The sequence below is a fragment of the Neoarthrinium moseri genome (genome assembly GCF_022829205.1).
Source record: "Neoarthrinium moseri strain CBS 164.80 chromosome Unknown scaffold34_Wmoseri_CBS_16480, whole genome shotgun sequence".
NCBI classification, from domain to species: Eukaryota; Fungi; Ascomycota; class Sordariomycetes; order Amphisphaeriales; family Apiosporaceae; genus Neoarthrinium; species Neoarthrinium moseri.
This window is the reverse complement of record NW_026055148.1, coordinates 170,573-197,285: the sequence shown is the minus strand read 5'-3', so window position 1 is coordinate 197,285 and position 26,713 is coordinate 170,573. Positions and strand designations below refer to the sequence as shown.

Here is a 26,713-nt window from a genome sequence, read left to right as displayed (position 1 = left end):
TCTGATCTGTATCCCAAACGCGTCGATGAGGCTCCCCAAGTGGTTCGTCCTCCTCCAGTGATCCAGGGTTCTCAACCTGGTCGGCGACTTGGTTCAAGGCCGCCGCCAGTCACCTAAAGAGGCAGCCAGAATGGCAAAAATCGTAGGGCCAGCAAGAAGCAGCATGCTGGGACGTAGAGTTTCCGAGGAGGCAGAGTACGCCGGCCTCACCTTGCCGGAGGAAGTCATGATCCATCCGGAGGGCAGTGATGCGCTGACAGTGCCGGTGAGACCGACGACTGGCACGGTCGCAGTTGCGGTCGAGTCTGCGGTGGCAGTGACCGTCAACGACCCGGCACCATTCAGATTGCCGTTGACTTTGCCGCCCTCGGACTTGATGGATTCCCAGTCTCCTGAATGGTCGCCGTAGCTGTAGGAGCTCCCTGTGCTGTAGTCGGTGATCTGAATATTCTTCATATGCATGCTGAAAGGTCCCTTCGTATAGTCGGTCGGACCGCGCGCCCACTCGATCGTGCCAGCGGAGTTGCTGGAATCACCACCAGACCAAGCGCCGATTTTGATCTGCATGGGGGTTTGGGGATACTGGCCCTCGTCGGCATCCTTGTAGTTGAGCGTGCGGACCGCAGTGTCTCCAACCATCCATACTATTCGCTCGCTTGTCCAATCAATGGTGTACTTGATGAAGCTGTCTTGGTTTCCTGCCGCCGGATTCCATTCGCCGCGGTTGTAGTTCGTGACCTGGCCCTTGCCGAAATAGTTTGTGGCCACCTCCGTAGTGTCGGCCCCTAACCACTCCAGGTCAATCTCATCGAGGCAGTCTGATTGCAAGACGACGGACGAGACAATGCCGGCGCCTGGTGCAGCCTTCAATTCAAACTCGACTCGGCCAAACATGATGTAGAAGAGCGAGTTCAGTTGAGGAGCATCTCCCGACTTGGCGACGGTGAAAACGACTCCGTCTGAGCCGTACGTAGGAGTTCCGCCAGATGTGGAGAAGGAGTTGACCTCTCCTTGGGTGAAATCAACATCAATTGTCATTCCAAGAGCGGTGTTCGCCTTGCATGCTACCGAGCCAAGTTAGCCGTTGTGTCGGAGGGCATCGAAGCAAGATCAGGAAAACTCACTCGTCTGAAGGGGATTACACGAAGTATAGGTTTGCGCGAGAACTTGGCTTGTGAACAAGGCCGCCGCGGCTGCCACTACCCGCCTCAAAACCATGATGCTTTTCAAAGTAGCCTGAGGCAGGCGAACAGGAATAGTGAGAAAATTCGAAGATGGAAAGCAGCGCAGAGTGTTTTGCTCCAGCCAGCGGTTGACTACGTTGGGCTGATGATTCAATAGATGTACAATAGAGAGGATGGGTCGGAGGATCAAGACTGTGTGACACGACTGCACAGATCTGATCTACTATTCCTGTACCATGCTATTATGCGTCACGGGAAGTACAGAAAGAAAAGAAGCGCATCCAAGAATTCGGGTGGTCTTAAGGGTAAATGCAGCCCCCCCGCTGGGATCAAACGGTGCAGATTCGGTTACCAGCCACCACTTTCTGAGGCAATCGTCATCGGCGGATGCCACTGCAAGCAAAGCCCCAGGCCTTGTTGACGCTTGCGAAAACAAGATTGAGTGGAGCCAGTCGCCCGTAGCCATAGGTGCCTGAGAAGACGCCGTAGTGCCCAAGGGACAAGGCCGCCCTCCCTTTCTTCGCGGATGTGTGCCGGTGCAGCGACATTGATGCCCTGCAGGCCCGTGTGTGCTGGCCAAGCGTCAGTATTGGCGATTCGCTGGACCCGTCGAGTCGTTGACCGAGTAATCTGGAGGTTGGTGATGAGCTGGGGGCCCTGCGGTGGGGACAGTTAGCGAGCTTCTCGAGGTTGGCTGGTTGGCAGCGTACGACGGGCCACTGACTGCGCAGCTTGCAGACGAATCCCTGCGAAAAGCAGGTGGTTGGCATGCTGGTGTTACCCGCGGCGCTGGCCTGGCCGGGGTCTACCCGCTAGACCCCTGAAGCGAAATGCGCCGAACAGAGATCGTGTTACGCTAGAAACATGCTGTTCCTGATTTCCACGGCCAAGGATCCAACGTCTCGCGAAATAACATGACGCCATTGCCCGTCTGTCCCTCAACTCTGTCCTTGGATCCTCGAGCACCTACACCGAGCTCTGGGCTTTCGACTTTGCTTGGTCTCGTATGGCTGTATCTGGAGGCTTGGGAAACAGTCGGAGAATCTCATCAAACGACGCTTCCGGCTTTGTCGGTCCACATGAAGCCGCGAGCCGAACTGTGTCATTCAGCTTCGGATCACGGATGGATCTCCAGGATGCCGGCGTCTCAAATTGAGCGCCTGCCTTGGCCAGTTCGCCAGCCAGTCGGTTTTGGTCTCGTGTGGTCTGCCAGATCATGATCTCGCATCCGTGGATCGCGTATTTTCTCAGGAGCCGGAGAAGGTATTTCCACAGGTCTTTGTTTGCGACTTTATCCCCCTTGGCGTTGTGCCACTCGTTTTCCACCCAGTTGAGAACCAACTCGGTGGCACCTTGTTTTACATAGCCGGAATCGGTGGCAATGACAAGACCATCCCATCCCTCTCTATAGAAACACCGATACTCCAAAGCTGCAATCAAACCCCGTAACTCGGCTCTGTTGCAGGTTGCCGCCGTTCGATGACCAAAGGGTCCTTCTGACTCCAATGCATGTCGAACACAGCCCCTCGTGTTCTCACGGCCGGGCGAACTAAAGGCAAACCCGAATCCGCCTCTGGCATTTGGTTGTCCATTGTTCGTGCAGGACCCAGCCGTGTAAATCAGCATCATCTTTGCAGGCATACGAGGGCCGATCCTCCTCGTCTGGTGGTAGACGAATCGGTAAGGTTGAAAGTCTGGAAACAGTGGGAACTTACACTGAATCTCCTTGAAGAGTTGCTGGGGGTTCTCATCTGTGGTGAAGGAGTTGGGTATAAGTAATTCACCTCGGCGCATGGCAGCTGTCGAGCTTGCAACTCGATAGTCGTAAGGGGCTTGGTGATCGCTCTGATGTAAAAGCATCCAGAACTCATCATAAGGATATTTGCCATGCTCGATTAGTCTGAGGACACATGATTTACAATCACAGTTGCGACCAGAAATAGCACACATGTTGTGAACGTGTAAGTGCTTTGCGGCCTGTAGAGAGCATCGGATGGTGGAGCCAATGCGCATATCACGATGTGAGAAGGGCTTGCTGGTCAGGCTTGGGTCAAAACCCGCACGGCTATTATGAAGCACGTAAGAACGACTCTACAGCCTTCATCCGAATTCTCTCGTGTGCGGTGAGTTTTGCGGCGGCGCGCTGCAGAAACTCTAAATCCCAACAAGATGAAGCGTCTCCAGCGCGGTCAAGTGTAAACATGCTCATTTTGGCGCTTGGAGCTTGAGTCGTTTCGCACAGATGATGTGCACTTGGCTTATTCTGTCAACTGAGACTGTTCAACAAGGCAAATTGTCACTTCAAAGCCAAGGTGGGTGATTATATCGGCCTTTTACAGATTCATTACAGCTACATTAAGCGTACGGTAAGCTTTGTTTCGTTCCTCTATGGGAGCTGTGGTCTGATATTGGTGGTGAATTAATGTGTGATGGATTGTGATGGTCATTTATCCTTCTGATAAAGTCTCGAGTCCTATAACATCGCTGTGCTAAAACTCTAGTATCATGAATGCCAAACGCCTGTCGAAATCGCCAAAGTTTGGACTGTATTGCCAAATCGCTTTGCCAATGCAGGATCTAATATATACCGGTCTATTTATTCTGCGCCATATGGTGCAGGTTCTCTTTTCCGATGCCTCCTGAGATGTCTGTTACAGTTGATGTGAAATAAAGGCCTAACAGTAATGGAGTTTCTAGGCGAACCACGAAAAGTGTTTGCTAGCTGTCGCAAGCGCCGCCAATTATAATCAGGTCGATTGCGATATAGTTGTGGGAAATCCCGGAGTAGGTACGGGTACAAGATGGGCAGTCATCAAGTCTTTGTATTCAGTTGGTCTAGGTACAGCTCTGGCTTCCGCCGTGGGTGTGAGGACGCCAAGGACTTCCGGGACGCGATCTTGGGTGGTTTCCATAGCATTGAAGTGACCCATCGTTGGAACTCCAAAAGGCTCGGGTGGTAGAGTCCCATGAGGATGGTGGACTGACTCGTCCCGTCTGTGACAGAGCAATGTCAGATGAACGGTCGCTCTGAGCCTTCAACGGCCCGGGCCCGCTGAAATGGCGAAACATGTCGGGATCAAAAGCGCGAATAACTCCCGGAAGCACTTGGAACCCATTGTTCCCGCTACTTCCATCCGAGAAGCCCGAGGCCCGGCGTGAGACGGTGACTTCCAACAAGTCAGAGAGTCCTTCGGAGTTCGTGGGTAGCGCTCCGAAGAAACCCCCAGAGTCGCCAGTTTCAGCCAGACGAAGTTTTGGCATTCCAGCCGCTACTAAAGCGGAGAGTGTGAAAAATAACGGCACTCTATGAAGTACGAAGGTGACGGAAATGCCAGGGAATGGGAAATATAGTAGTGCGGCCAGGAAGAGCAGTGCAAGAGAGCCAGGAAGGTTACTGAGCCTGGTGTTAGCCTATTAGTGGTTTGAATTGACTTGGAGGACATACTTCATGATGTCCTGCCTGTTCCAGTAGACGAAATGAGCAATGAAGGCAACATATAGGGAGAACGTCCTGTGAACGGTCAATCATGGGGCCCCCAGTCTTCTAGGCAATGCTGGTTCAATACAGGTAATAATAAGAGCTCGAAACATGTGTGTCCGCAAACAGGGGTAAGAGTCCTGATAGAGAGATCATCGCCCCACGAGGCAGAACTTTGCTCAGAAACTGGTACCAAGACTCTCCAGGCTCGGGCAAGGCCGACGATGCTGTATTGACACGTTTTTCGGCCATGTTGAAGACCGCAATGCTCGTCAGCTCACGTACGAAGGCTACGGGCCTATACCCGATATGATAGATCAAATTATGGCACACACGTGTAGTCGATGAGTAACTATGAAGTTTCGTTGGGTCTGGGAGTGGGAGGACCGGACTCTTAAAACACGGCGACTAATCAAAGGTCCGCTAAGGCTGGATGCTGCTCCCCGCAAAACGCTCGTGTGGTATAGGTGCGGCATGCCGGCCCAAGGCATATAAACACCGTCGAAGTCCCTCAATGATACGAGAGATCTATGCATGTTCTCCGTCCTGTGCACGGCAGATACTCTGAGGATTCATGCAATACGGCCCAATTGTAAGCCATACCTTTACATTCGGGCGTATGACTGGATAGATTCTTGCCACGTCCACTCACGTAGGCATCAGTGTTGCCTTGGTCTAGTTTGCCTTCTTTCAGAAAGGCTCTGGCGGACCACCAGCCTGGATTGTCTGTTTTACGCTATTGGCTGTAGTCGGTGTCAGCAGCCTCGCGGAACGCCTAACGAGGGGTAAGACCGCCCGGTACTACAGCGATTGTCTGGAAGCCTTAGGGACCAATGGAATGTCGCCCGTAAGAACCAATTGTGTGATTCCACACGTCTAACGAGTAAGTTTTGTTCCACGTATTTGCTCACCGAATTAAAACAAGCCTCTGCGCCATATCTAGCTGAAAGCAGCCGCCCGCCTTCATTGGAAAGGTCTAGATCCGAAAAGGAATGCCGACCAAGCAGGTGACCGGGTGAATAGCCTTTTCTTGGGTTCACCAAAACGTTAGCCCGACTTACTTGATGATTCAGAGTAGAAGGTTTATAACAAGACGAAAGAATCAGGATCTCTACGTTTGCTCGAACCGGTCGATTCATGTCTCTTAGCCTCTGTGCCAATGAACTGCCTCTCTTTTTCCCCTCTTTGCAATGGACGCACTGTCATGTCGCTCACCCCTATTCCTGGCGGAGGGTTCTACCTTTTGCAAGGGGCTGAGAGCGTTGTCAGAGCTGACAGAAGTCGTCCCTGCCATGGCCTGCTGTATGGTTAGCACTTCATACATCATTCGAACTGAACAGCCCGTGAGTCCATCTGGAAATTCAAATTATGTCGGTACGTGATGACTGACTGACGCCCTCGCTTTCACCGCATCAGTTCACAGTGTCACCTATGCAACAAAGTGCTGATGCTTTGAACCTTGGTTTTCTTACCGATCCGTCGCCTGGGTTGATGCTTGGTTCGTGTCTTGGCTTAGGATGCTGCCTCTCTTCCTTTACCCACCGCCGGCAGGACCGAGATAGATTCCAGACTGGAGTGTTTGTTGCTATGGCGTTGTGGGGAGTGGTACTAGGTCGAGGGATAGGGGCGAGTGCTAATCTGATTACACTCAGTCTTGTGCCCGGAGCCTTATGTACTGCGATGCTCCTAAGCTTCACGCTCCATGAGTCCGCGCGCTGGCTCATTCGGAGACCAAACAAACTAGAGATCCGAACTGCTATCGCAGTTGAAACGTTCAAAGACAAATGTTAGACACCCTACTGTGTCTAGGGTAGTTACTAGGCCCTGTATAGTCTCGCGCTCTTGGTTATTTACGTTATTCTTCCTCTGGTTCACAACTAATACCATAAATTTTCTGAAAGATATCAGTCACATAGTGCTTAATTCAGAGATCCTGGGATGAGATGCAATGGATAGTGAGAAATTGTTAAGAAAGTCCTCAACTCACTTATCGCCTTGAAATTCTAAGATGCAGATTCAAATGTTCCCCGAGTCTCCAATGGACCCGTGAATATAATGGCCAAGACTAGAGGGAATATTAGTCGAAGCCACTGTATCAAAATATAGGCCTCTCACACAACCTGTGTATCCACCAGGAGCAGTCCATAAATCATTTAAGATCGTGCAACGCTTCGGTAATCAATTTCGTGCACAGTTCGACTTGATACCCTTCTATATTCCTGTGACAATCTGTGGTATCAAACCTCTAATCAACCAACGTAAGGCTAATGTCCTGTTTCTTCGTCTCTATAAGTGACTTGCTACGGAGCCCCCTCTCCTTTCTTGGCGTCCTCCACCATCCGCGCAACGATCTTCTCGTGGATCTTGCGCCAGTTGCCCTCGACGCTGCCCTTGACGATGCCCATCAACATGCGGTTGCAGCTGATGTGGACGTCCTCGACCAGCTCCAGCTGGCCCTCGCCCTCGCGCACGATCCACGTCGTCTCCATGACGACGCCCATGGGGCTGCGGATGCGGACCCAGACGCCGTCGGCGAAGTCGACAAACTCCTCGGTGCTGAGCACATTGCTATCCCAGACGGGGTTGGGCACGTGGTCCGTGACCTCGTACAGCTTGACCTTGTGGCCGTCCCCGGATGCCGCGCCCAGCGGCACGATGTCCGCGGGCACCTTGAACGACTCGTACGGCTCCGTCGGCGGCGGCAGCGCCTTGTAGCCCGTGAGGTGCGGGTCGCAGTGCAGGAAGAAGTCGTGGTCCTGCAGGAGGGCCACGGCCGCCGCCTTCTTGACCGGGCCGGGAATGGGCGTTGTGTTTGTCAGGTCGTGGGTGCCTGTCAGGACTACATTACATGGGCATAGTGGTCAGCGGCTGAGGTGGGGCGTCCTGATAGTCACATCTGATCAGGGGTCTTGGTTGAGGAGCACCCAGCTGATGGGTCGATGCGGGGAATGAGGCGAGATAAGGTTGCTTACACGACATGGCTGCTGGGTAGTGGTAGTTAGATTGGTGTGGGAACTTTGCTGAGTGAGTGACGGGACGAAAAATAAATAGGCTAATCAAGAGATCCAAATCATGAACAGGAATAAGTTTTGGGCAATGCTTTGTTGAGACAACATCCGTCTCGGTCGAAGGACTGTCCTGTCATAAGGCAATCTTCAGGTTCCAGGTCAGATATGTACTTACATACGTACTAATATCTCTCAGGGACCGTGACACCCTGGACTAAGAGCCGGGTAGAGCCTGTTCCGACCTCATGGATCCGCAGCAGGAACTAGACCAAAACCAGCAGCATAGGAAGCCATGAAATCTCCATGCTTGGTGATTACCAAAGAGGAAACAATGATTGCTTATTAGTGATGCGGTCATGATATATATCTTTTTATTTGTGCCTTTACACTGTAGTAACGATGGCGGCTTTTCTCCTTGGCCAGTCAGGGTATCTCAAATCAAACACAAGCTCCTGCTCGTCTAAACACTACAGGTCGGAAAGAGCTCTTGATCGTTCTTTAGCCCAATCGGACAGTTTGAGCATGCTAATCACTCCCTTTGCTCCTCTCCTAATCATCAAGAACCACCAGGTTCTTGACATCTTGCTGTGGCTGGCGTGGCTTATTGGCCTGTCCATGCATCATTTTTTGGTTGTTCACCTTCGACGTCGGCTGCTGATTCGCCTTCGGCAGAGGTTTTGTCGGCGGTTGCTTGGACACAGATGGTGAAGGAGGCTGAAGTACGAATTGCCTCATAGCTTCGTCGACATCTTGCAGCAAAGTGATAACGTTGTCGTTGGCCTCGCAACTTGCGCTATCCCCAAGGCTTTGCCATGTCTTGCCCTCCTTGCTCCATACCTTGGCCAGAGCCGCCTTAAGGTTGTCATCGGGGTTGGCGTTGGACCCCGGCTCATTCCTGGCAACATGCCACCACAGAGTGCCGCGTCGATCGCGAAGTTTTACGGATATGTGAAACCGCCTTGGAGGACCCTTCGCCAAGGCTGGTACCGCGTATCTGATGGTGAACCAGTCCAGATGGCCGTGGAATATCTCCACGCGACCTTGTTCCATTGTTTCAAGATCTTGCCACGAGTCTTCTATATGGTCCAAGGCTTTGAGGACGGGAAGAGTAAACCCCAGGTATTGTGGAACTTTGGTGAAGCCAAGATCTGAGTTGAGCAGGTTGTTGAAGCTGTCGAGAGCTCGGAGGTGCGGGTTCCCCTTCTCAAGAGACATCTTGATCCGATCGGCCCGCAAATCCAAGGATGCTTTCCAGCGCTTGATATTGGCCTCTGCGGTTGAGCTGGCAGTACGCCCTATAGCGTCACTATATGTGAAAACGACTTGAGCGAGGGTGATGGTCTCGCACTTGATGTCGGTGTTGCTGCGTCTGATAGCGTCCACACAATCAACCAGTCTCTCGATTGCCTGGATGCGGCTTGCTAAGTCGTCGAGCATCGTCTGGCCAAGCTCTGCCTTCAGTCGTAGAGCAAAGACGCCGAGGCGTGAGTTAAACGCAACATCCTGTTCGACATTGCCTTTGAGGAGGCTAAACTTGGAGCGATCTGCGACCTTGAAGCGGGCATCTGCTATGATAGTGAGACGGTTGTCCTTTGTGTCATTTTCAGAAGTACCAGGAGTGTCCTTGGTCGAGCGCGCGATTGCATTCGCCCGGGACGGCTTGGCAATGCCCCTGAATACAATCTGCACATAGTCCGTCGTCCAGGAAGCAACTTTCCTGGCTCCAGCAGGGTTTCGTTCACCCAGGACGTCTGAAAGGCACATCCAAACAGCGGGGAGCCTCATATTAGGAGGCAATGAGTAGTTCATGCTGTCGGTCATAGCGTACTTGACATGGCGTTGATACAGTGTCTTCACGTCAGTGACTTGAGAGATCATAGCCGCGCTAAAGATGGTGAGGTTCGCGAAGAATGTATCAGTAAACTCCGGTGTTCCTGAGCTGAGTGGTAGTCGTGCGTGGTTTGTTATTCGAGATGCGACGGCAGTCTTCGAACTGTACAACATGTCAGTATCATCGGCCACTCAAGCGAGAGGGGAAATAAAGGATACTTACACCTCGATCAACCACCAGGTATCCCCAGCCAGACTCAGACTCACCATGAGGAACCAGTTGGCTGGCCATCCTCGCCGCTTGAACCACAGGAGCTGGAAGGGCTCCTTTGTACGTAGTACTGGTTTCAGCTCTTCTATCCTGACCGGAGGCTTATTAGGGACAGCACCCCAGCCCATGCTTCTTCCGCGCCGGTTTATTTCTTCCCTCGTGTGGTAAAACCTCACGCCTTCCAGTGCAGTGAGCCCCTCCTCTGTCGGGTCCTTTGGTTGACTGTTGAGTCTGGCCTCCAGTTGATACATCGGCATTCTCTGTGGTGACATGGCAAAAAACCCAGTGGTTGGCGCAACCCGCACGGTGACATAGTCGCTATGTCCCAACTGCATCTTGAGCGCTGATTCTACTGGCTCATCTCGTGAGACCTCTAAGCTAAGAGCTGCCTCGCGCCTGAGGAAGCGGCCCTTGGATTGAAGTTTCCCATGGATGGTCGAGAGCATGTACTCAATGTGTCGCGCGATCACCTGCTTGAGCAAGGTCTCAGTAGAAACCGTGGCATCGTCGATTGCGAGATCGGTGTATTTGACTTCCTTGCCATCCCTGAAGCATCTTATCATGAGGCGGCTCGCCGACCGAGGATCAGCAACAGCACCAGGTTTCTTGCCACTGTGGACGCCGATCAAGAACCAACTCTTGGGACTTTCAGGCGGGTATCGATTTGTCCAATACTGAATAGCCATGCTGCGGTTAAGTCGCTCGATCTTCAGGGTGTCAACCCAGCCTGCCCTTGCGAGTTCATGCGCTTGTCTGACGTATTCCGTGATCTTGTGGGTCAAGACAAATTCGTGAAGAAAGTTGAAGCAGCCTTGTAATCCTTCCTTCTCGAGCGCCTCGTTCACGCGAACCTCGAGAAACATGCGAAGCGTCTCCGTGAGTTCAGCAGGCGCGGGTGAGAAGGAGAAGCGGAAGTCCAGAAACCAAAACTGCTTCTCGAAGTCTTCATCGGCTATCGTGAGGTCGACCTCGAACTCTCCTTCTACCGTGAAAGTCACACGGCCAGAATCGATGGTGTAGTCTCGGAACTGATGTGGTATCTTGTCGTGGTCCTCCAGGTTCAGGCGGAGGGACAGAAGGGTGTTGAGCTCGTCAATCCACTTGAGCTGCTCCTCGGCTGATAGGGGAGGCGGCTCGATATAACCGAAGTCGGGCAACCACGAAGAATCACCAGTAGAAAGCACCTGGAGCGCCGTGTGTAGGTCGGGATTGGGCAGCCTTGCGAAAGCCAGGTCCCGTTTGATGTTGATCATGTAGTCAAACCCATCGGCGTAGGCCTTGCGCTGCATGTTGAAATAGTGCATCAAATCGATCAGCTTGCTGACAGTCGACGCTTTCCGGCTCCAGGCGGCAATGACCAAAGCCTTTGTCCATCTGCTGTGCATGTCCTGAATGAAGTCGAGCAGCGTCTTCTTCTTGGCCACATTTTCAGGCGTCATGTCGTCAGGAGGGCCGCCGGAGTGCGCCGAGTTGCCGTTCAGAGCCGGAGCTGGAACCTGCATCTTGGCAAGTTCGAGGATCTTGGCCTGAAGCTGATTGTGGGTTCTCTGTGCCAGTCGTGAGATGAGCAGGCCGAGGGGCACATAGCCAGTGGTGATGTGCTGGATTTCGTCGGGAAGGTCGTTCATGCGCGACGATGGCGAGGCGCGGCCGACTTCCCCTGGCGCTCCATTCACCACCATGTCTTTGCCCGTGGCAGCTCCCAGGGGTTGGTCGCCCGGGACCCCATTCGGCTGGTTCGAGGAAGAGGCTTGCGAGACGAAGCTGGCACTCCCATTCACAGCGCCGCCTGCGTCTCTGTCGTGGTTGGTGGGCAGGCCATTCTGGATGCCGTTCTCCATGGTGACGACACCGGGCATCGTCTGGGTGTAGACCTAGACCTGAACCGCCCGTCCGCCGCGCGGCGCCGTGATGCTTGAGTTGTCGCCAGTCGCGGAGACGACCCTGCGGGTGAGTGGGCGGCGCGATGCAGCGTCTTTGGGCAGCTCGACGAGAGGCATGCGCTGGTCGTCTGGGGGCTCCTGGGGGCTCCTGGGGGCTCGGCGATGGGTGGGACGAGGCGGCTTCTGAGGTTGCTTGACGCGCCCTGAAGCTTTGTTCTGCGTAGCTTTGACCAGTGGCTGGTCGCTAGTCGCCGATTAGAGTTTGGGCGCCCAGGGGATAATTATTGTTGCGGTAATACTGTCGCAAGTATCAAAGTCAACTGGGGGAGGTAATGACGCAGATGCGCGCAGGGCGGTGCGGTGCGGTGCGGTGCGGTGCGTCTTGGGCGGTCGTCGTTCTTTGTCGGCGTCGTTGCTGGGGGCCAAGGGTGTGGCGGGCAGATGTCGAGACGCGATGCCAGGAAAAATGCCAAAGGAACGGCCAGTGCTGAGGTGAGGTGAGGTCAGGTCAAGCCAGGCCAGGCCAGGCAATCGAGGCGAGCCAGCGAGCCAGTGAGCCCAGCGGCATTGATTCACTGGGCAGCAGTTACCGGCGGCGCCCGGGGGGTGGGCTCGATACTAATCACTGCAGGTGGGCTTGCCGGGGAAAAGAATGGCAAGGCCAGGACCTGGATTGTCTTGGCAGCTTTGCCTGGTTGCCCAGGCAGTCATGGGTTTGCTTCGCAAGCGGGCATCAAAAGTCACAGGCCAGACGCCAGACGCCAGTCGCCAGACATCCATGGGCATGGGGATCGAGCTGTGGCTGGCCCTCGACGAAAGCAGCCGGCAGCCACTTTGGCTTAGGTAAGGAAGCTAAGCTGGAAGCAGTGAACGCTTGGGAGCCCCAGGAAGGGTCCCTACTGTACCTACACAGTACCTAACTGTGGTCCCTTTTGCTTGGTCCCCGGGGGCCCCCCAGCCGAAGTGGGGTACGTGCAAGTGGCTCGCTCTTGGCTGAGGTCCCCCGTCCATCCTCTTCAGCGGGCGGCGGGCCGGACGAACTAGAACTCGACGACGGGCAAACCGCCATTCCAGTCAAGTCGTTTCGCCAAACATGTGTGGACGCACCCGACGGCATGTACATCTACATATGGGTGTGTAGTACGAGAAAATTGGTCAAAGGCTCCTCTACACACTCCCCGGCGCTCGATCCCCGATTTCGAAAGCCTCCGTCGATTCCAGCAACCACTGACACGAGAGAAATTATCCTGTCGAGGCTCGCTGCGCACCTGCAGCTTACCCTTGTGTAAGCTATATTGCCTATGCACAACTATCTGGACTAGACGCCTTTACTGGCTCGCCCATGCAATCAACCTCGTAATCCTAATCCTTGCTGGGCAACACTACGCCGGGGTTGGCATCTAGCCAGTGCCTGCCCTGGGGCGTTGACTAAATCGGATCTGCAAGCGTTATTCTCATGCCCAAAGGAGAAACAAACGGTGGTTACATATGCAGACTACTGGATTGATACTGTTATCTACCCGCGACAGCCCCCGTTCCCAAGTAAACCGTATAAAGCTCGCTTCCAATGTGCTGTTTCGACTTATAGCCCATCTGTGTTTCTCCCGACAGACTTCTCTTCGTAGTCTCCAGTGAAGCTGCTGTAAAGATGCGGTTTCCAACTCTCGCCTTGCTTTTCGCCGCGTCCCTCGGTGCGCTCGCAACCCCTTCTCTCCGCGGCCATCGCGTCCGCCAGGAAAATACTACTCCTACCCAGTGCACATCGAGCGCTGTTCAAACCATCACCACCATCAACCGCGGAAACGAGGGCATCTGGCACGTCAAGGCCAATCAGACCGGCTTGAACCAGCTATACAAATCCACTCAGACAGACTGGCTCAGCAACAACAAAACCGCCGTCCTCGACAAGTGCACCAGCATCTGCTTCGCCGGCAACAACACCGAGACGCCTGGAACATGGCTTCCGAGTGGCAAGTACTTTGAGGGAGCCTTTGTCAACACCCCGGGCGGCTCCTCGCAGCATCCTGTCTGGCAGTGTGCCTGCTACGACAATACGCTGTCGCAGTCCAACCTGGCGGCTGGCGGAGGTGTTGTAAGTCCATAAGCCGGTCTAGCTAATAGAAAGGAATGTACGCTAACAACAGGTCTTTCCAGTGGGACAATGCGTACGCATTCTTTTCATTCTCCCACACTAGCATCACACACCATGAAGACCATCTCTCTCAACCCCTATTGACTGTTCCAGTATACGCCTAACTACTAACTTTAATTATGTAGGAATCCTGGCTCCGGAACGATCATGAATCGGTTGTGTTGAGCGATGGACATTGGGTCTATAGTTCTTGCATAAGAATATAGTCTCGGTGCTAAAACAAAAGTTTCTTAACTCACGCTTACATGGTACCGCTATCATTTGCATCAAGCATCACTAGAACACAAGTCTAGCACGAAGGGTGCATTGAGAATCCTCAAAGACCTCGTAGATTGCAGGTAAAGTTGCATTATTAATCAGCTGCCCTAGTGCATTCTTGCTTGAGGTACATACCTATCTAAACCACAGATTCACCGCCTGGTTACTTGGCCGTCTAAGCATTGCCAGCCTGGATCGCTGCAACAGCGCGGTACAGGACATCGTGAATGACAGAGTCATCACCAGCAGGGATACCACCGACCTGGACGCGGGGGTTGACAACGACGCCGCTGGCCCCAATCTTGTGCGACATGCCAGGCATGCTCTGGCGTTCCTCGACATAGGGGACACCCTCAACACGGCCATTGCCGCCAGGGGACGCCTTTTCGACCATCGGGCCGCCAAAGATGCCGTGCTCACAGTGCTTTCCAGAGCGGCTCTCGATGCACTTCAGCGTAAGAAGACCAGGCACCTCGGGGTAGATGGTGTCGCCGGCCCGGCCGGTGCCGCCGATGGATGTGGCCTGCTGGCGCTGCTCGACGAGTGGGCCGCCGAAAATACCGTGCTCGCAGTGCTTGCCGGAGCGGCTCTCGATACACTTGAGTGTGAGAAGACCGGGAACCTCGGGGTAGATGGTACCGCCAAGCTCACCAGTTCCGCCGACGGTCTTCTTCTGCTGCTGCTCGGGGGCGGGCTTCCAGTCAGTGGCAGTGTAAGGCAAGTCGTTGATGCCAGGTAGGGAGTTGGCGTCGACCACGACGGTCGAAGACAGGGCCGCCATCTCGAACTCGGCCTGCGGGTTCTCGACGCTGCTGATACCCTCAGCGCCCAGGCAGAAGATGTGGCCGACACCATAGTGGTTGGCAATGGTGGCAAAGTCGGCGACCACGTCCTCGTAAGCCGAGAGGTCCTTGGCGGGCTCAGTTGTATACTCGTAGGCAATCATCTTACCCTCAGCGTTGGCCATGAAGTAGAGGCCGCGGAGGCCCTGGGTCTTGGCTGCCTCGCGGGGGTCATGACGATGAAGTCAGGGGTCTTGCCACCTGCGACCTTCTCATAGACCATAACATGACCCTCGTGGCAGTCAAAGTGCTTGTGGATTAGGTGGATCGAGAAGACATGGTTGAGGTCGTTCTTGGCAATCAAGTTGAGCAGGGCAGCATGGGCCTCGCGGTGCTTCAGGGGCTCGAGCTTGCAGCTGTGGATGTGCGGGAGCGCATTATACTCTGCGGCAGGGAGAAGAGCCTCGGAAAGGTTCTTATTGTTAAGGGGTCCGACAGTGGAATACATATTGGTTGCAGTATTAGTATTGTTTGTAGATGTAGAAAGCCTCGTGCTTATGGTGTCGTTTATTGCAAGAGACACTGAAGCAGTTAGTGTCGAGCTGTATATATATATATAGATTACCTGTCCGTGATTCACGGGTTAGTGGCATTGAGGATGAAGGGTGATAAAAGTAGTGAGGTAAACTTTTATCTCAGAGCTGGTCTTAGGCCATCCGCTGGCGAGGCGATGATAGTTGTCTAGACCGCATAGAAGAGTCTTCAGCCTTAAAATACGGCCTCACTACCCGTAATACCCGTCGTTGAAGGCGTACTGTAGAGTACAGGTAGACCCAACAGGCACCTTTTCCTTTATCACTTGCTGCCATTCACGTCGAATACGCCATCTGCGTTATATCGCATGTGATGGATTATTTGGAAGTGAGAAGAAAACGTTCATCAGGGAAGCCTTCGCCAGGCTACCTGAGAATCCACCGTAGCGTAGCAGCTGCGACATATCGTGCAAACTTGACAGCGCATCTCAAAAGATGTTTCGCATCCGTAGTCGGTAAGGTTTGGTATCCATGGTTACAGGATGTAATTTCCGTTGTCGGAGGATTGCGCAACCGGAGGATGCATTAAGAACGCCAGCCATAAAACATTCCCCGAACTCTTCATCGACTCACTCAAACCGAACAAATTGGTGACGACTGTGTGCTGCTCTGTGTCACCATCTATACGCTATAGAAATACACCAGTCGCATGCACTTGTTCTTGCATGTGTTTTCCATTCTTGAATATCCTTGGTATGAACAGATAATCAGGCATGCTCACGCCTGTATTAGGGAGCAATCACTGATTGCCACGAGATCAATACTGCACATCCAACCACACTCTTGCGGGACTGTAGTTTCCGATATCGAGATTTCTTTCAATCTTTTCGTTGCTAACAGCTAACGATCAAATTCTGCGTGCAGATGTGAACACAGCCAGGAGGATTGGGTAGGAGATCCATTGTATCACCTGCACGTGCCACGTATTCGCAGGAAGTCGAAACCCGCACTAATGCTGAAAGTTTTCGGTTCTGATGGGCCATAGCCCTCATTGACGGGCAATTCATTGGGAGATTTGGCTGGGTTCGTGTCAGTTGCAATCCTCCTGCAAGGCCCCTGCATTATGAGGCTTTGGCGTCGTTTTCCTAATTCAGGGTGTTCTATTGAGCCCCTTGTTCGCTAAGCGAGTTTTAAAATTTCTTCGGATACCATGGTTATTGTTTGAGTCGTGTACATAATCGTTGACCTCTCCTTCAGCTCCATGGCAATAAACATTGGGTCTGGATGATATTCTCCTAATTACTTCTCACCGCGCAGGTCGCTTTCGCTTCTATGGGTTCGAACACTACTTATGAGATAATTCCTTTTCATTGGGGCAGTCGGGATATATGGATATCGGACTGGATTGCTATGTTCACTCTCGGCCTGGCTCCCTTAATCGCACATATTTTGTCCGGAGCGCCCCAGCCGTCGTACTTGACGAATAGTCGACCGAAATGGCATGACGTGTTATGTCACTACAACCCGGCATCGATTCTGTGGCGCTACGCCGCCATTGCCGACAGACGTATTCGATCTCCGACGTGGAACTCCGCTGATATGGCTGTCGCGAACGCCATATTCTGGACTCAAAATGGATGGGACGGACAGGAGTCTATGCTTGGACGTGCCCTGCCACACGCCTCACGGCTGCCGGACCAACCAACAGTCAAGTTACTATCATTGGAGATGCTGAAAACTATCATTGTGTTTCTTCAGGGTGTTCAAGCGATTACTTCTATCCTTGGAAACTTCACATCTTTCGGGGATTATACCACAATGGATACGGTTAGCGGCTTGTTTATACCACTGGGTGCTAGTGGTCTTGCTAGATTGTGGGCTGCGCAATGGCTTACAGACGACTTCGCGTTCATAGCCTCGGATGACGTCGCTATGCGACCTGGTCCATACTCTGAGAAGGGTTATGACCTCAGGGTGTCCGTTGACAGTCTAGTCTATGACCCTGATAGCATGTGCTTGACGCCCAAAGCTACCTACCGTATTTGGCGGAGTAGGATATTCAGGGCACTCTATATGGTGCCTGTTCTCAGCTGTTTCGCTCTCGACATATTGTTCCTTTCCCCATGGATCGGCACCTTCGGTCGGAAGGGGGTGTTCACAGTTTCGTCCTGGCTGATGGGCTTCTACTACATGACCATCTTGGCGCCTACAACGCTTATTCTGGGAATATACTTTACTCGAGGACCGCTACGCACGACCATTATTCCTTGTATGTCGACGGTATGGTATAAGGCGTATTGTCTGTTCTTGACCTTTTTCACGGTGGTGTTGATTGCGGTGGCTGCTATCGAAACCAGGAAAACGTTCTGCGGCAAATATACAACTTTACCACCGGAATTTGATCATCCATGTGCCATTGGTCAGCAGCGGATAATCATACTCGACTCTACTACCAACGGTCCGTTTGGGTTTGCGCAGGGCTTAGAGGCGGGCGGCCTGTTTGAGGTCGCGAACTTTACAGGTACCTGCCTAGGCATTCCAGATCCAGCATCTCTATGGCGGAACGCAACCATCGCTAGTTGAAAGTCAGAAAGAGACGTCTTGAACAATTCAGACACAAATTGAGAGTTTCTGCGTAATATGGGAAAGGAAATACAGGAAAATACACTGGCTATATGAGCATTCTGAAATACGCAACAAAAGAACAAACACATCGCAGCTTCAACTGATATGTCATCTTATCATACGTCTACGCTTTCAGTACGGCTGCAACCGCAGAGTATTGATCGACATGGGCTCCCCTGGGTAGCGCCTTTCCAGCCCTACTGGACTTGGGGGGTCTTCCTGAAATGTGGTATGTAATTTTTGATCGAATCTCTCTTCATCTTACTCGTCCGACGAAAGACACGACTTTCTCGCCATAATTCTACACAACTATAGATTCGTGTGTACAAGACCTCAACTCAACAAATGCGCAGCGTTAGATGAAGTTTATATGTTGGCCCAAAATGGGGTCGATTGTCGATAATACCATTCTCGATTTTATTTTCAATTGTCTCTTGGAAGCCGTTGCTCTTATATGGCAAGAATCATGAAACCTGTGAGGCTGTAAAACACTGACCAATCACCCCATGATCGAATCTCCAGGAAAGCCAGCATTGGGCTCACAACTTCTTTCCGGTAGACATCATGTCACTGAGGCCGTGATTCGTGAAGCAATCTAGTATTATTCGCCGCGTTTGGGGTAGGGTTACATCTGACACGCTGCTCCGTAATTATTCTGTTTACCAGCCATTTCAAGTTACTGCAGATGGTCGGCATTCCGAAAGACCTTCTCGCCGCGCGGGTTCCGACTTGAAATCTGCCGTTACTAACCACGTCGTTTTGGAAAGAAACGTGTCTCCTGGCAGGCGGTGGCAAGTTGACAGGCTGCGTCTTACCATGTCCGTAGTTGGTGCGATTGTTATCGCTATTCTGTCGAGGTGGCCTTCGTTGTTATGGGAATGCTGCATAACCTCGTCTCCGTTCGAGCAATGTCTCCATCATTATCTCCGCCATAATTGTCTTCATCTCGTCTCGGCTTAAACCACGTTCGAAATCCACCCTCGCAAGGGGATACCGGAGTTGTTCAAGTTCATCTGGCTCCGCGCGGCGTCTATCTCGATTAGCATCAGTGGGCTGCCGGTTACGGATGGTTGCGATGGATTTTTCGAGGAGATTGCAAACGATCATGCCTCCGACAACGATGACTGGCACCGCTATAAATACGATATCTAACCAATGGCTCATACTGCTCTTCCAGTGTAGGTTTCGAATTCTGACTGCCTTTACGGTCTTATGGTCAAGCTACTGTGTTGAGTGACTTGTGGTGGTAGCAATTCAATCTAAAGCGGTGTGACATCGCTTTATACAGACAATATGATCAGCTGTTTGCCAAGCCAGGCTCAACGGCTCGAACCCAATGAGTCTAAGTAACCGTGAGACCAAGTCACTGTATTTCTTGTTCTGGCTGCCTGGACGAAATACTCATCACACCTCTGGGTAATTCAAACAGTTCCGCGAATTCTAGGGCGAGGCGAAGGGTCTTACTGGTCGGATAGAGAAACACGCTTTGAGTGCCGCCAGGCCGAGTCAGCGAGAGTCAGAACAAGTGGCATATAAGATCAAGGCTTTGTTCTCCGTTGGCCTCGTCCAAATTCTTCAACTCGCGTCAAATCCTATGCTCTAACAAGTGTTGTGTCTTCCCATGGCCTCTGAGCTCTAAGTTGGATCTTGATGAGGGTGCGATCTTACACCAGTCTCCTCGTTCCTCGTATTCCCAGAGTTAGCGCTTACTTGTGACACTCGCATCCAATCGCGTAGTAAGCGGATTACAACGACCAAGAAGGAATCAAGGTCACAGCCAAGCCTCGTAAAGTCCAGTATCATGAGTAAAAACCATGGCAGCAAAAGCGGGCCAAAGTGATACAGGAAGGGCTTGGAGCTCAAGCACCGGGCAGCAACCTCCAGCCGGTTGAGAACCTTCAAGATCGTTAGGAATCGACGAAATCAGGCTCGAAGTTCAAAAGATTTGGAGCGTCCAATTGCCGAAAATCGTTTGGTTGGCGTTTAAGTGGTGGTTTCAGGTTTCGTTGGTCAAAGAGGGGATGGCCTGACGTAAGGTCACTATGCGTGTCACAACGCGCGTGGCGGTGCAACTGACAGTGCAATGCGTACGTACCATTTAGCCCAAAGGACGGCATCAACACCAACCTTTCCATACAATCTGATCATCTTCGACATCAAACAGGTCACTGAAAGAGCAAGTTTATTCATCTCGTTTGTGCAGAACTTCTAGTGTCTGACGACAGCAAGAGTCACACGTTGCACGTTCCCATCCGAACAATTCCAAGTATGGGGCGCTGGTCGCACTACGACACGGACGACGAGCGCCTGCCCGAGGGCATGGTGAGGATCGGTTACGATGCAGACGACCAGACCTACACGTTCCGAGATGCCGATGGTAGCATATGGGAAAGTGCGCCCGGGAACCGATACGGGTCACTGAGATGTGTGTCGAGGCCAACTCAACGCCGCGACAGTTTCGCCGACAATGACGACCCCGAAAGCCCCCCGCCTCCGTATTCGATGCCCGAAGCAAGTTACCCAACGCCAGAAGTCTCATGGCGGGCCGAGATGATGCCCTTGTTCAATTTCTTCATGATTATCGCGCTGTTCTTGATCGGTGTCTTTTTCTATCTACGAGCGACGGCAGGCAGCATCGACCAGCAGATCCCGGTTGCACAATGCGACTCCGGCACTATGCCGTACCATATCAAGGGAGGAGATACGTGTTGGGCGATCGCAGAAAACCGAGGCATGTCGGTCGACGCGCTCAAGAGAGACAACGGTGGGCTCGACTGCGATAACTTAAGAGTCGGACAGACCATCTGCATCCCAGAGGCTTAGGTCGGTGCCTTGAAGGAGCATGGCGGGGCCGTCATGATATCATATGTGCGGCACCGAAGTGCTCGGCTGTAATCGAATATCGCACCTTTGAGCGAAAACGGGACAAAATGTTGGAATATTGGAAGGACTATCGTTTTGTAGGATGAACTGCTTGTGGACTTACACTGGGCGGACGGGCAACAAGGTCTAACGTATCGGCGGCATGTGATACAGCAAGAAAGAAGCTGGACGCGGTTTGGTGCCAGATTCAGTCAGGGATCCATTGAAAACAGCACAAAGTACATAGTGATGTCGTCCGGGCCACATGATGTGTATAGTGACGAGTCATGATCCAAAGCCCATCAATTCCATATCTCCAGAGACCCAAGTGCCTGCCTACTATGTCCTACCTCGGGTGTGCCCCTCGACTAGTTCCCTTAGTGGTCCCTGAGCGATACCACATCCAGAGCCGATATCGTCGGCCCGCGCGGCTGACGACCTGCTGGTGGATGCTGATTCCAGTCGCCGACCAATCAAGACTTGGGAGAATGGCATCCCGCCAGAAAAAATGCATCAGCCTTGCATTGGCTCTGACGCAGCACTGGGAAGGGTTCCGTTGACTCACGAGAATTAATCCATTTTGCGCGCATCCGCTGAGGGGCTGCGGGCAACCTCCAAATAGTTGGATGAATATTTCAATTCAGCGTGTTTCTCGGTCCGCAAGGCCAGCGCGAACAGCCAGAGCTCTCCAAGTCCGCTTCAGGCCACTTTGCCAGTTTTGCACCACCAACACAAACGCCAACGCCAACGCCAACGCCATTGCCAGCGGAAACAACACCAAGATCCAGAGTACCCCGCGATCTGCTCCATTCTCAACCGCATCCCACCTTCGAGACTCAGAGCCCCACGAGCCCGACATGGCGCCCAAAGGCCCCAAATTCGAGCTCAAGACCCCCAAGGGCACCAAGGACTGTGAGTTGCTGCCGCCCTAGCACTACCCTTCGTCTGCGCTGCACTACACAGAGAACTGACTGTCCAAGGGGAGGGCAAGGACATGGTCATCCGCGACAAGATCTTCAGCACCATCACCGAGGTCTTCAAGCGCCACGGCGGCGTTACCATCGACACCCCCGTCTTCGAACTCAGAGAAATCCTGGCCGGCAAGTATGGCGAGGACAGCAAGCTCATCTACGACCTCGCCGACCAAGGTGGTGAGATCTGCAGTCTGCGCTACGATCTTACCGTGCCCTTCGCCAGGTGGCTTGCCATGAACAAGGACGTGCAGCAGATCAAGAGATACCACATCGCCAAGGTCTACAGGAGAGACCAGCCGGCCATGACCAAGGGCCGCATGCGAGAGTTCTACCAGTGCGACTTCGACATTGCAGGCGCCCTGTACGACCCCATGTTGCCCGACGCCGAGGTCATCCGCATTGTCAACGAGGTCTTCGAGGCTCTGGGCTGGAGAGGTACATTCACCATCAAGCTCAACCACCGCAAGATCCTGGACGGCATATTCCAGGTTTGCGGCGTGCCTGAGGACAAGATCCGCTCCATCTCGTCTGCAGTGGACAAGCTGGACAAGCTGCCTTGGGCGGATGTGCGCAAGGAGATGGTCGAAGAAAAGGGCCTGGACGGAGAGGTTGCTGACCGCATCGGCGAGTGGGTTGTCCTCAAGGGCAAGCGAGACTTGTTGGAAAAGCTGCGCGCGGACGAGAAGCTTGCGGCAAACGAGTCTATGCAGCAGGGCATGAACGACCTCGACCTGCTCTTCACCTACCTGGAGCACTTCAACGCGTCAGAAACAGTCTCATTCGACTTGAGCTTGGCGCGTGGTCTGGACTACTATACTGGCGTCATCTACGAAGTCGTCACGGAGGGCTCTGCGCCATCTTCGACGCCGGCGCCTCAGGAGGTTGTGCCCGCGCCGAAGAAGAGGGGCAAGAAGTCGTCAACAGACCCAGATGAGGACCGCTCATCTGATCCCTCGGTCGGTGTTGGTAGTGTCGCTGCTGGTGGGCGGTACGACAACCTTGTGGGCATGTTCTCCGGCAAGGCTCAAGTCCCATGCGTCGGTATTTCCTTCGGTGTGGACCGTATCTTCTCTATCACCAAGGCGCGTATGGAGGCCGACAAGAATGCGGCAGCCGTCCGTCGCAACGAGGTCGATGTCTATGTCATGGCATTTGGCGGCTCTGGCTTCAAGGGGCTGCTCAAGGAACGCATGTCGGTCTGTGCAAGCCTGTGGCAAGCAGGAATCAAGGTGCGTGGACCCCCCCCCTTTTTCAATCAAATGCTATCTTAACATTGCTAACTGGTTTGTAGGCCGAGTTTCTCTACAAGGTGAAGCCCAAGCTACAAAACCAGTTCAAGGCTGCCGAGACGAATGGTGTTCCCTTTGCCGTTGTCCTAGGGGAGGATGAGCTGGCACAAGGCAAGGTCAAGATCAAGGAGATGGGTCTGGGTGATGGTCACCCCGAGAAGGAAGGCGTTCTTGTAGATCTCGCCAGTGTTGCCGACGAGGTCAAGCAGAGACTCATGCGCAAAGCCGAACTCGACGGGATGACAATCCAGGCCGAGGGCCTGCGCGTGGTCCATGGGGTCAGGGGCGAGGAAGTCACGCCGGGCGAGGCCGCTGCAGCTGTGGAGATTGCTGCGCCGGTCGATGACGACAAGCAACAGCAACAATAGAGCGTGTCGTATGGTTGCTCAAAGCTGAACGGCCATCACGGCGACAAGCGCCCGGTCCGAATGGGATCTACGGCTTCGGTCATGCATGTCCGCTGGAATCATGACATTTTCTTGTAGCAGTTCGTCCCATGTTCATGAGCTACCTGCAAGCGAGCTGCGAGGTGGTCACCGCAAAGCATATAAAACAAAAAAACTCTAGAAAGTTTGGTTCTTCAGCGTCATTGGTACGCTAGGGTCTGTCCAAACGTCCTCGCCTTCTGACTGCATCGTGAGGATCAATTGTTGTCCCTTACCCCGCGATCCTGGCGCTCAGATCTTCGCTCCACCCACCCATGCAGTCAGGGTTATGTGATTAAGACTGCTTGCTTGCGAGCAGCGAAACTTCCAATGGTGCATCGTCGCGTGCCGTGTGGCCTGGCAAACATGTTCAGCAGGAGCCTGTCCATAGATTGATATGCGCTGACCAGACAGGTTCCGGTTCTTCTATGCAGAATGACAAGGGACGAGCGAGGTCATGTGCTGCTGCCATGCTTTGTACCTCGCATACATCGTGCATGAACTGCGGCAGTAGCACGATGGAGTTCGCACATCATCCCGTCTGATCGCGAGCGACCACATGGCCGTGCCCCAACACATGCATGGCTTCCAGGCTCCATCGAGGAGATTCTCCTCTATCATCGTCTCTGGATGCTCCACATCCCCCTCGACTTATTCACCGTTTTCTTTTCCTACCTCGGACAATGACGACGAGGGGGAACCGAGTCAAGATATCATGTTACAGAGGCATGGCAAGCGATATGTCACATTAATGTTTGTACCTGAGGCGAGATGGTTAATTAAGAGAGACTATATGTGGAGTATCAAAAACCTGTAAAGCTTGCAACTATGCCAACCACGTGCTCGTAAACCAGTGCCAAGGTCCGCAGCTTGCCATCGCACGATAGCTTATTCCTAGTATCAAAGGGGGAAAACCAGGTCTGGTTTCCTTGGTTCCCAGGGTGTAAACTGACAGCTCAAAAGTGACAGCGGGTTTTTCCTTCGCGGGAGCACTGGTCCTCAGAGATTTGAGATGGTTCCAATGTTACCCTGGCTCCCCCGAACCCGAGTTGGTCTGACCTACCAAGTGATTCTGGAGGCCATTGATGTTGACGTCAACTCCAACTTTTTCTCAGATGCCTTCGACAGAGTGAGTTGAGACATTGCTTTGGCGGCGCCACCTAGACACGATTGTTATATGGCCCAAAGTTCCGGGACGCGGCACTGGCAAAAGAAAATAGCATATCCCGCGTGAGGAGTTGTTTCCAGTCCGTAGGCACAGACCCCGAGGCCCCTAACACCTCTCCCTACACATGTCGCCGAGATGAAGTTCCCAATCCGAGTGATGAAAGAGGGCCAGCTAGATCACTGCTTACGGATCACCACCTAACCACCTAACCGTTTCCCTGAGCTATAACACAGGGTACGGCACACCGGCGCGTGTTGGAAGGGTATAAGTGCATATCTGAGAAGGATCCCTCGAGGACCCCGCCGCTCAGACGTTTTGGTGCCATCGTTGCAACAGTGAGGCACATTTGTTATCCAAATGCGAGCAATGTCACAACGCAGAGATCAGAGGTCAGTGCGACTGCAGGTCACGCCAAACTCGACCGGGAAGCGACACCAACGGCGAGCCACAGAGGCTGGTGATCTGTATGGCCAGCCCAACACCGCACTGACGGGGTCGAAGACCTCGAAGCCCCAATTCACTGCATGACACATTAACTCTGGTGTTTCACAGCTGATGGAGGGGGGAGAAGGAAGCAATGGAAGAAGCCGTTGGGATGCAATTTCAGCAGAGTTCGTTAAACGCGAGATGGATGAAACCTAGAGGAGAGGAGGGAGTAGCCATCAGCGCACCGCAAGGTCAACAACAATTGCAAGACTCGGGCGAATCCACGGTGGGAGTTACGTCGGTCACGAACGCGCAGGGTCTGTACAGTATTACGGGTGCCTGTGGGCCTGTGGGATCAGCAGCAGGGCCATTCCTTTTGCTTGAGCGTGTTGTCGAGGCTTGAGGCGCCAGCGTCGGGTAGGACTGGCGGAAGCCCTGCAGACCACGCACGCTATGTCGACTCTGGCCTCTAAGTCGCCGGTGGGGAACGGCGCGACAGGCGTCGTGCAGCAGCCCGCGCCGGCAAAGCGAGGGGGGCTAGCAAGGAATTGCCATGGCGGGCAAGCGGGAGACACCACCCCCAGGCCGCTGCCAGAGCTGCAAAAGAAGTCCCTGAACGAATCGACACCACGTCTGGGTTTGCTTTCGACTGCATCTCCAGCATTTTTGACAATTCTTTTCGACACCGTTGCGCTTGCTTTCTTCGAGCACTGCCCCAGACGTGGGCCTCAAAACCGATCTTTCTCAAGCCTTGCATTGACTTCATAAAACAGAAATAGAACCCAATTCCGCCTAGATTCGCCCTCCGCGAGGTGACCAAAGTGAGGCCCCAGCCTGCCAGATATTCCGTGCCCTATGCAGAGTTGCAGGGATTGCCGTGGCCAATGTGGATGGAGGAGGTCCTCCTGTGCTTGGGCCCGAATAACTAGGTGACAATACTAAAAGGAGCAGGGTAGACCTCAACCCCCGGGCAATACTCGAGGTCTGTTGTGCTCTGGGTCCTTACTCTGTCTACTTGAACAAGCTGTACCTGTGTGTTCAGGCTTTGGAAGATCGTCATTGTGTTTCGCTTTCATGGTAGCTTTTCTGTACCCACCCGCATCTGAGCGTACCTTGCATCCTTCGAGATACCCCTTTGCTTTTTATACATGTCGATTCCTGTGTTGCTTCTTTGCTCGACAACTCGAGGCTTGCGAGCCCTTTAAAGTTTCGCCTGAACACCTACCCGCCAACCCTACTGACTTTGGCTTTATCGGACTCCGTTGCCTGGAAGGCCGACTGGTTCATTTAGACGGTCGCAATCTGATCTCGCCCGCACGTCTTGTCAAGCAATTCTGCGCAGCTGATCCAAGACAGCTGTGGTTCTGCCACCCCGGTTCAGCCCAGCAACCTAATACGTCCAGTGACTCGGATCGACGCGGCACTCATCGTACCCGGGGGCGCGCGAGAAAGGCTTCGGATGAGCGCAAGGAATCCGCCGTTGGGCTCCAGGAATTCCTATCGCATTTCATTTCTCGATCTGGGCTGTGCATCTGAGGTGGTTCATCTCGGCTTGCAAATTGCTC

The 26,713-nt window shown here is 53.2% G+C and overlaps 10 protein-coding genes across 10 annotated transcripts; 4 read left to right on the top strand and 6 right to left on the bottom strand.

The window, feature by feature from the left end:
* Positions 1–93: 93 nt before the first annotated feature.
* Positions 94–1,218, bottom strand: JN550_008258 (uncharacterized protein; the record flags this gene model as incomplete). The annotated part of the gene is made up of 2 exons (XM_049320200.1): positions 94–1,064; positions 1,125–1,218. The coding sequence occupies 2 exons, from the start codon at positions 1,216–1,218 to the stop codon at positions 94–96; spliced, it is 1,065 nt and encodes a 354-aa protein (XP_049169771.1).
* A 932-nt stretch (positions 1,219–2,150) lies between these two features.
* JN550_008257 (uncharacterized protein) lies at positions 2,151–3,134 on the bottom strand (the record flags this gene model as incomplete). Its single annotated transcript, XM_049320197.1, has 1 exon — positions 2,151–3,134. One exon carries the CDS (start codon positions 3,132–3,134, stop codon positions 2,151–2,153), a length of 984 nt encoding a protein of 327 aa, XP_049169770.1.
* An 885-nt stretch (positions 3,135–4,019) lies between these two features.
* On the bottom strand, positions 4,020–4,914 carry JN550_008256 (uncharacterized protein; the record flags this gene model as incomplete). Its single annotated transcript, XM_049320196.1, has 3 exons — positions 4,020–4,578; positions 4,630–4,695; positions 4,856–4,914. The coding sequence occupies 3 exons, from the start codon at positions 4,912–4,914 to the stop codon at positions 4,020–4,022; spliced, it is 684 nt and encodes a 227-aa protein (XP_049169769.1).
* Positions 4,915–6,962: 2,048 nt separating this feature from the next.
* Positions 6,963–7,641, bottom strand: JN550_008255 (uncharacterized protein; the record flags this gene model as incomplete). Its single annotated transcript, XM_049320195.1, has 2 exons — positions 6,963–7,501; positions 7,635–7,641. The coding sequence occupies 2 exons, from the start codon at positions 7,639–7,641 to the stop codon at positions 6,963–6,965; spliced, it is 546 nt and encodes a 181-aa protein (XP_049169768.1).
* A 578-nt stretch (positions 7,642–8,219) lies between these two features.
* Positions 8,220–11,612, bottom strand: JN550_008254 (uncharacterized protein; the record flags this gene model as incomplete). The annotated part of the gene is made up of 2 exons (XM_049320194.1): positions 8,220–9,663; positions 9,724–11,612. 2 exons carry the CDS (start codon positions 11,610–11,612, stop codon positions 8,220–8,222), a joined length of 3,333 nt encoding a protein of 1,110 aa, XP_049169767.1.
* A 1,690-nt stretch (positions 11,613–13,302) lies between these two features.
* JN550_008253 (uncharacterized protein) lies at positions 13,303–13,910 on the top strand (the record flags this gene model as incomplete). Its single annotated transcript, XM_049320193.1, has 2 exons — positions 13,303–13,746; positions 13,809–13,910. 2 exons carry the CDS (start codon positions 13,303–13,305, stop codon positions 13,908–13,910), a joined length of 546 nt encoding a protein of 181 aa, XP_049169766.1.
* A 329-nt stretch (positions 13,911–14,239) lies between these two features.
* On the bottom strand, positions 14,240–15,354 carry JN550_008252 (uncharacterized protein; the record flags this gene model as incomplete). Its single annotated transcript, XM_049320192.1, has 2 exons — positions 14,240–15,063; positions 15,108–15,354. The coding sequence occupies 2 exons, from the start codon at positions 15,352–15,354 to the stop codon at positions 14,240–14,242; spliced, it is 1,071 nt and encodes a 356-aa protein (XP_049169765.1).
* Positions 15,355–16,789: 1,435 nt separating this feature from the next.
* On the top strand, positions 16,790–17,962 carry JN550_008251 (uncharacterized protein; the record flags this gene model as incomplete). Its single annotated transcript, XM_049320191.1, has 1 exon — positions 16,790–17,962. One exon carries the CDS (start codon positions 16,790–16,792, stop codon positions 17,960–17,962), a length of 1,173 nt encoding a protein of 390 aa, XP_049169764.1.
* Positions 17,963–20,272: 2,310 nt separating this feature from the next.
* JN550_008250 (uncharacterized protein) lies at positions 20,273–20,827 on the top strand (the record flags this gene model as incomplete). Its single annotated transcript, XM_049320190.1, has 1 exon — positions 20,273–20,827. The coding sequence occupies one exon, from the start codon at positions 20,273–20,275 to the stop codon at positions 20,825–20,827; it is 555 nt and encodes a 184-aa protein (XP_049169763.1).
* Positions 20,828–21,723: 896 nt separating this feature from the next.
* Positions 21,724–23,497, top strand: JN550_008249 (uncharacterized protein; the record flags this gene model as incomplete). The annotated part of the gene is made up of 3 exons (XM_049320189.1): positions 21,724–21,778; positions 21,847–23,069; positions 23,132–23,497. The coding sequence occupies 3 exons, from the start codon at positions 21,724–21,726 to the stop codon at positions 23,495–23,497; spliced, it is 1,644 nt and encodes a 547-aa protein (XP_049169762.1).
* Between the last annotated feature and the right edge of the window lie 3,216 nt (positions 23,498–26,713).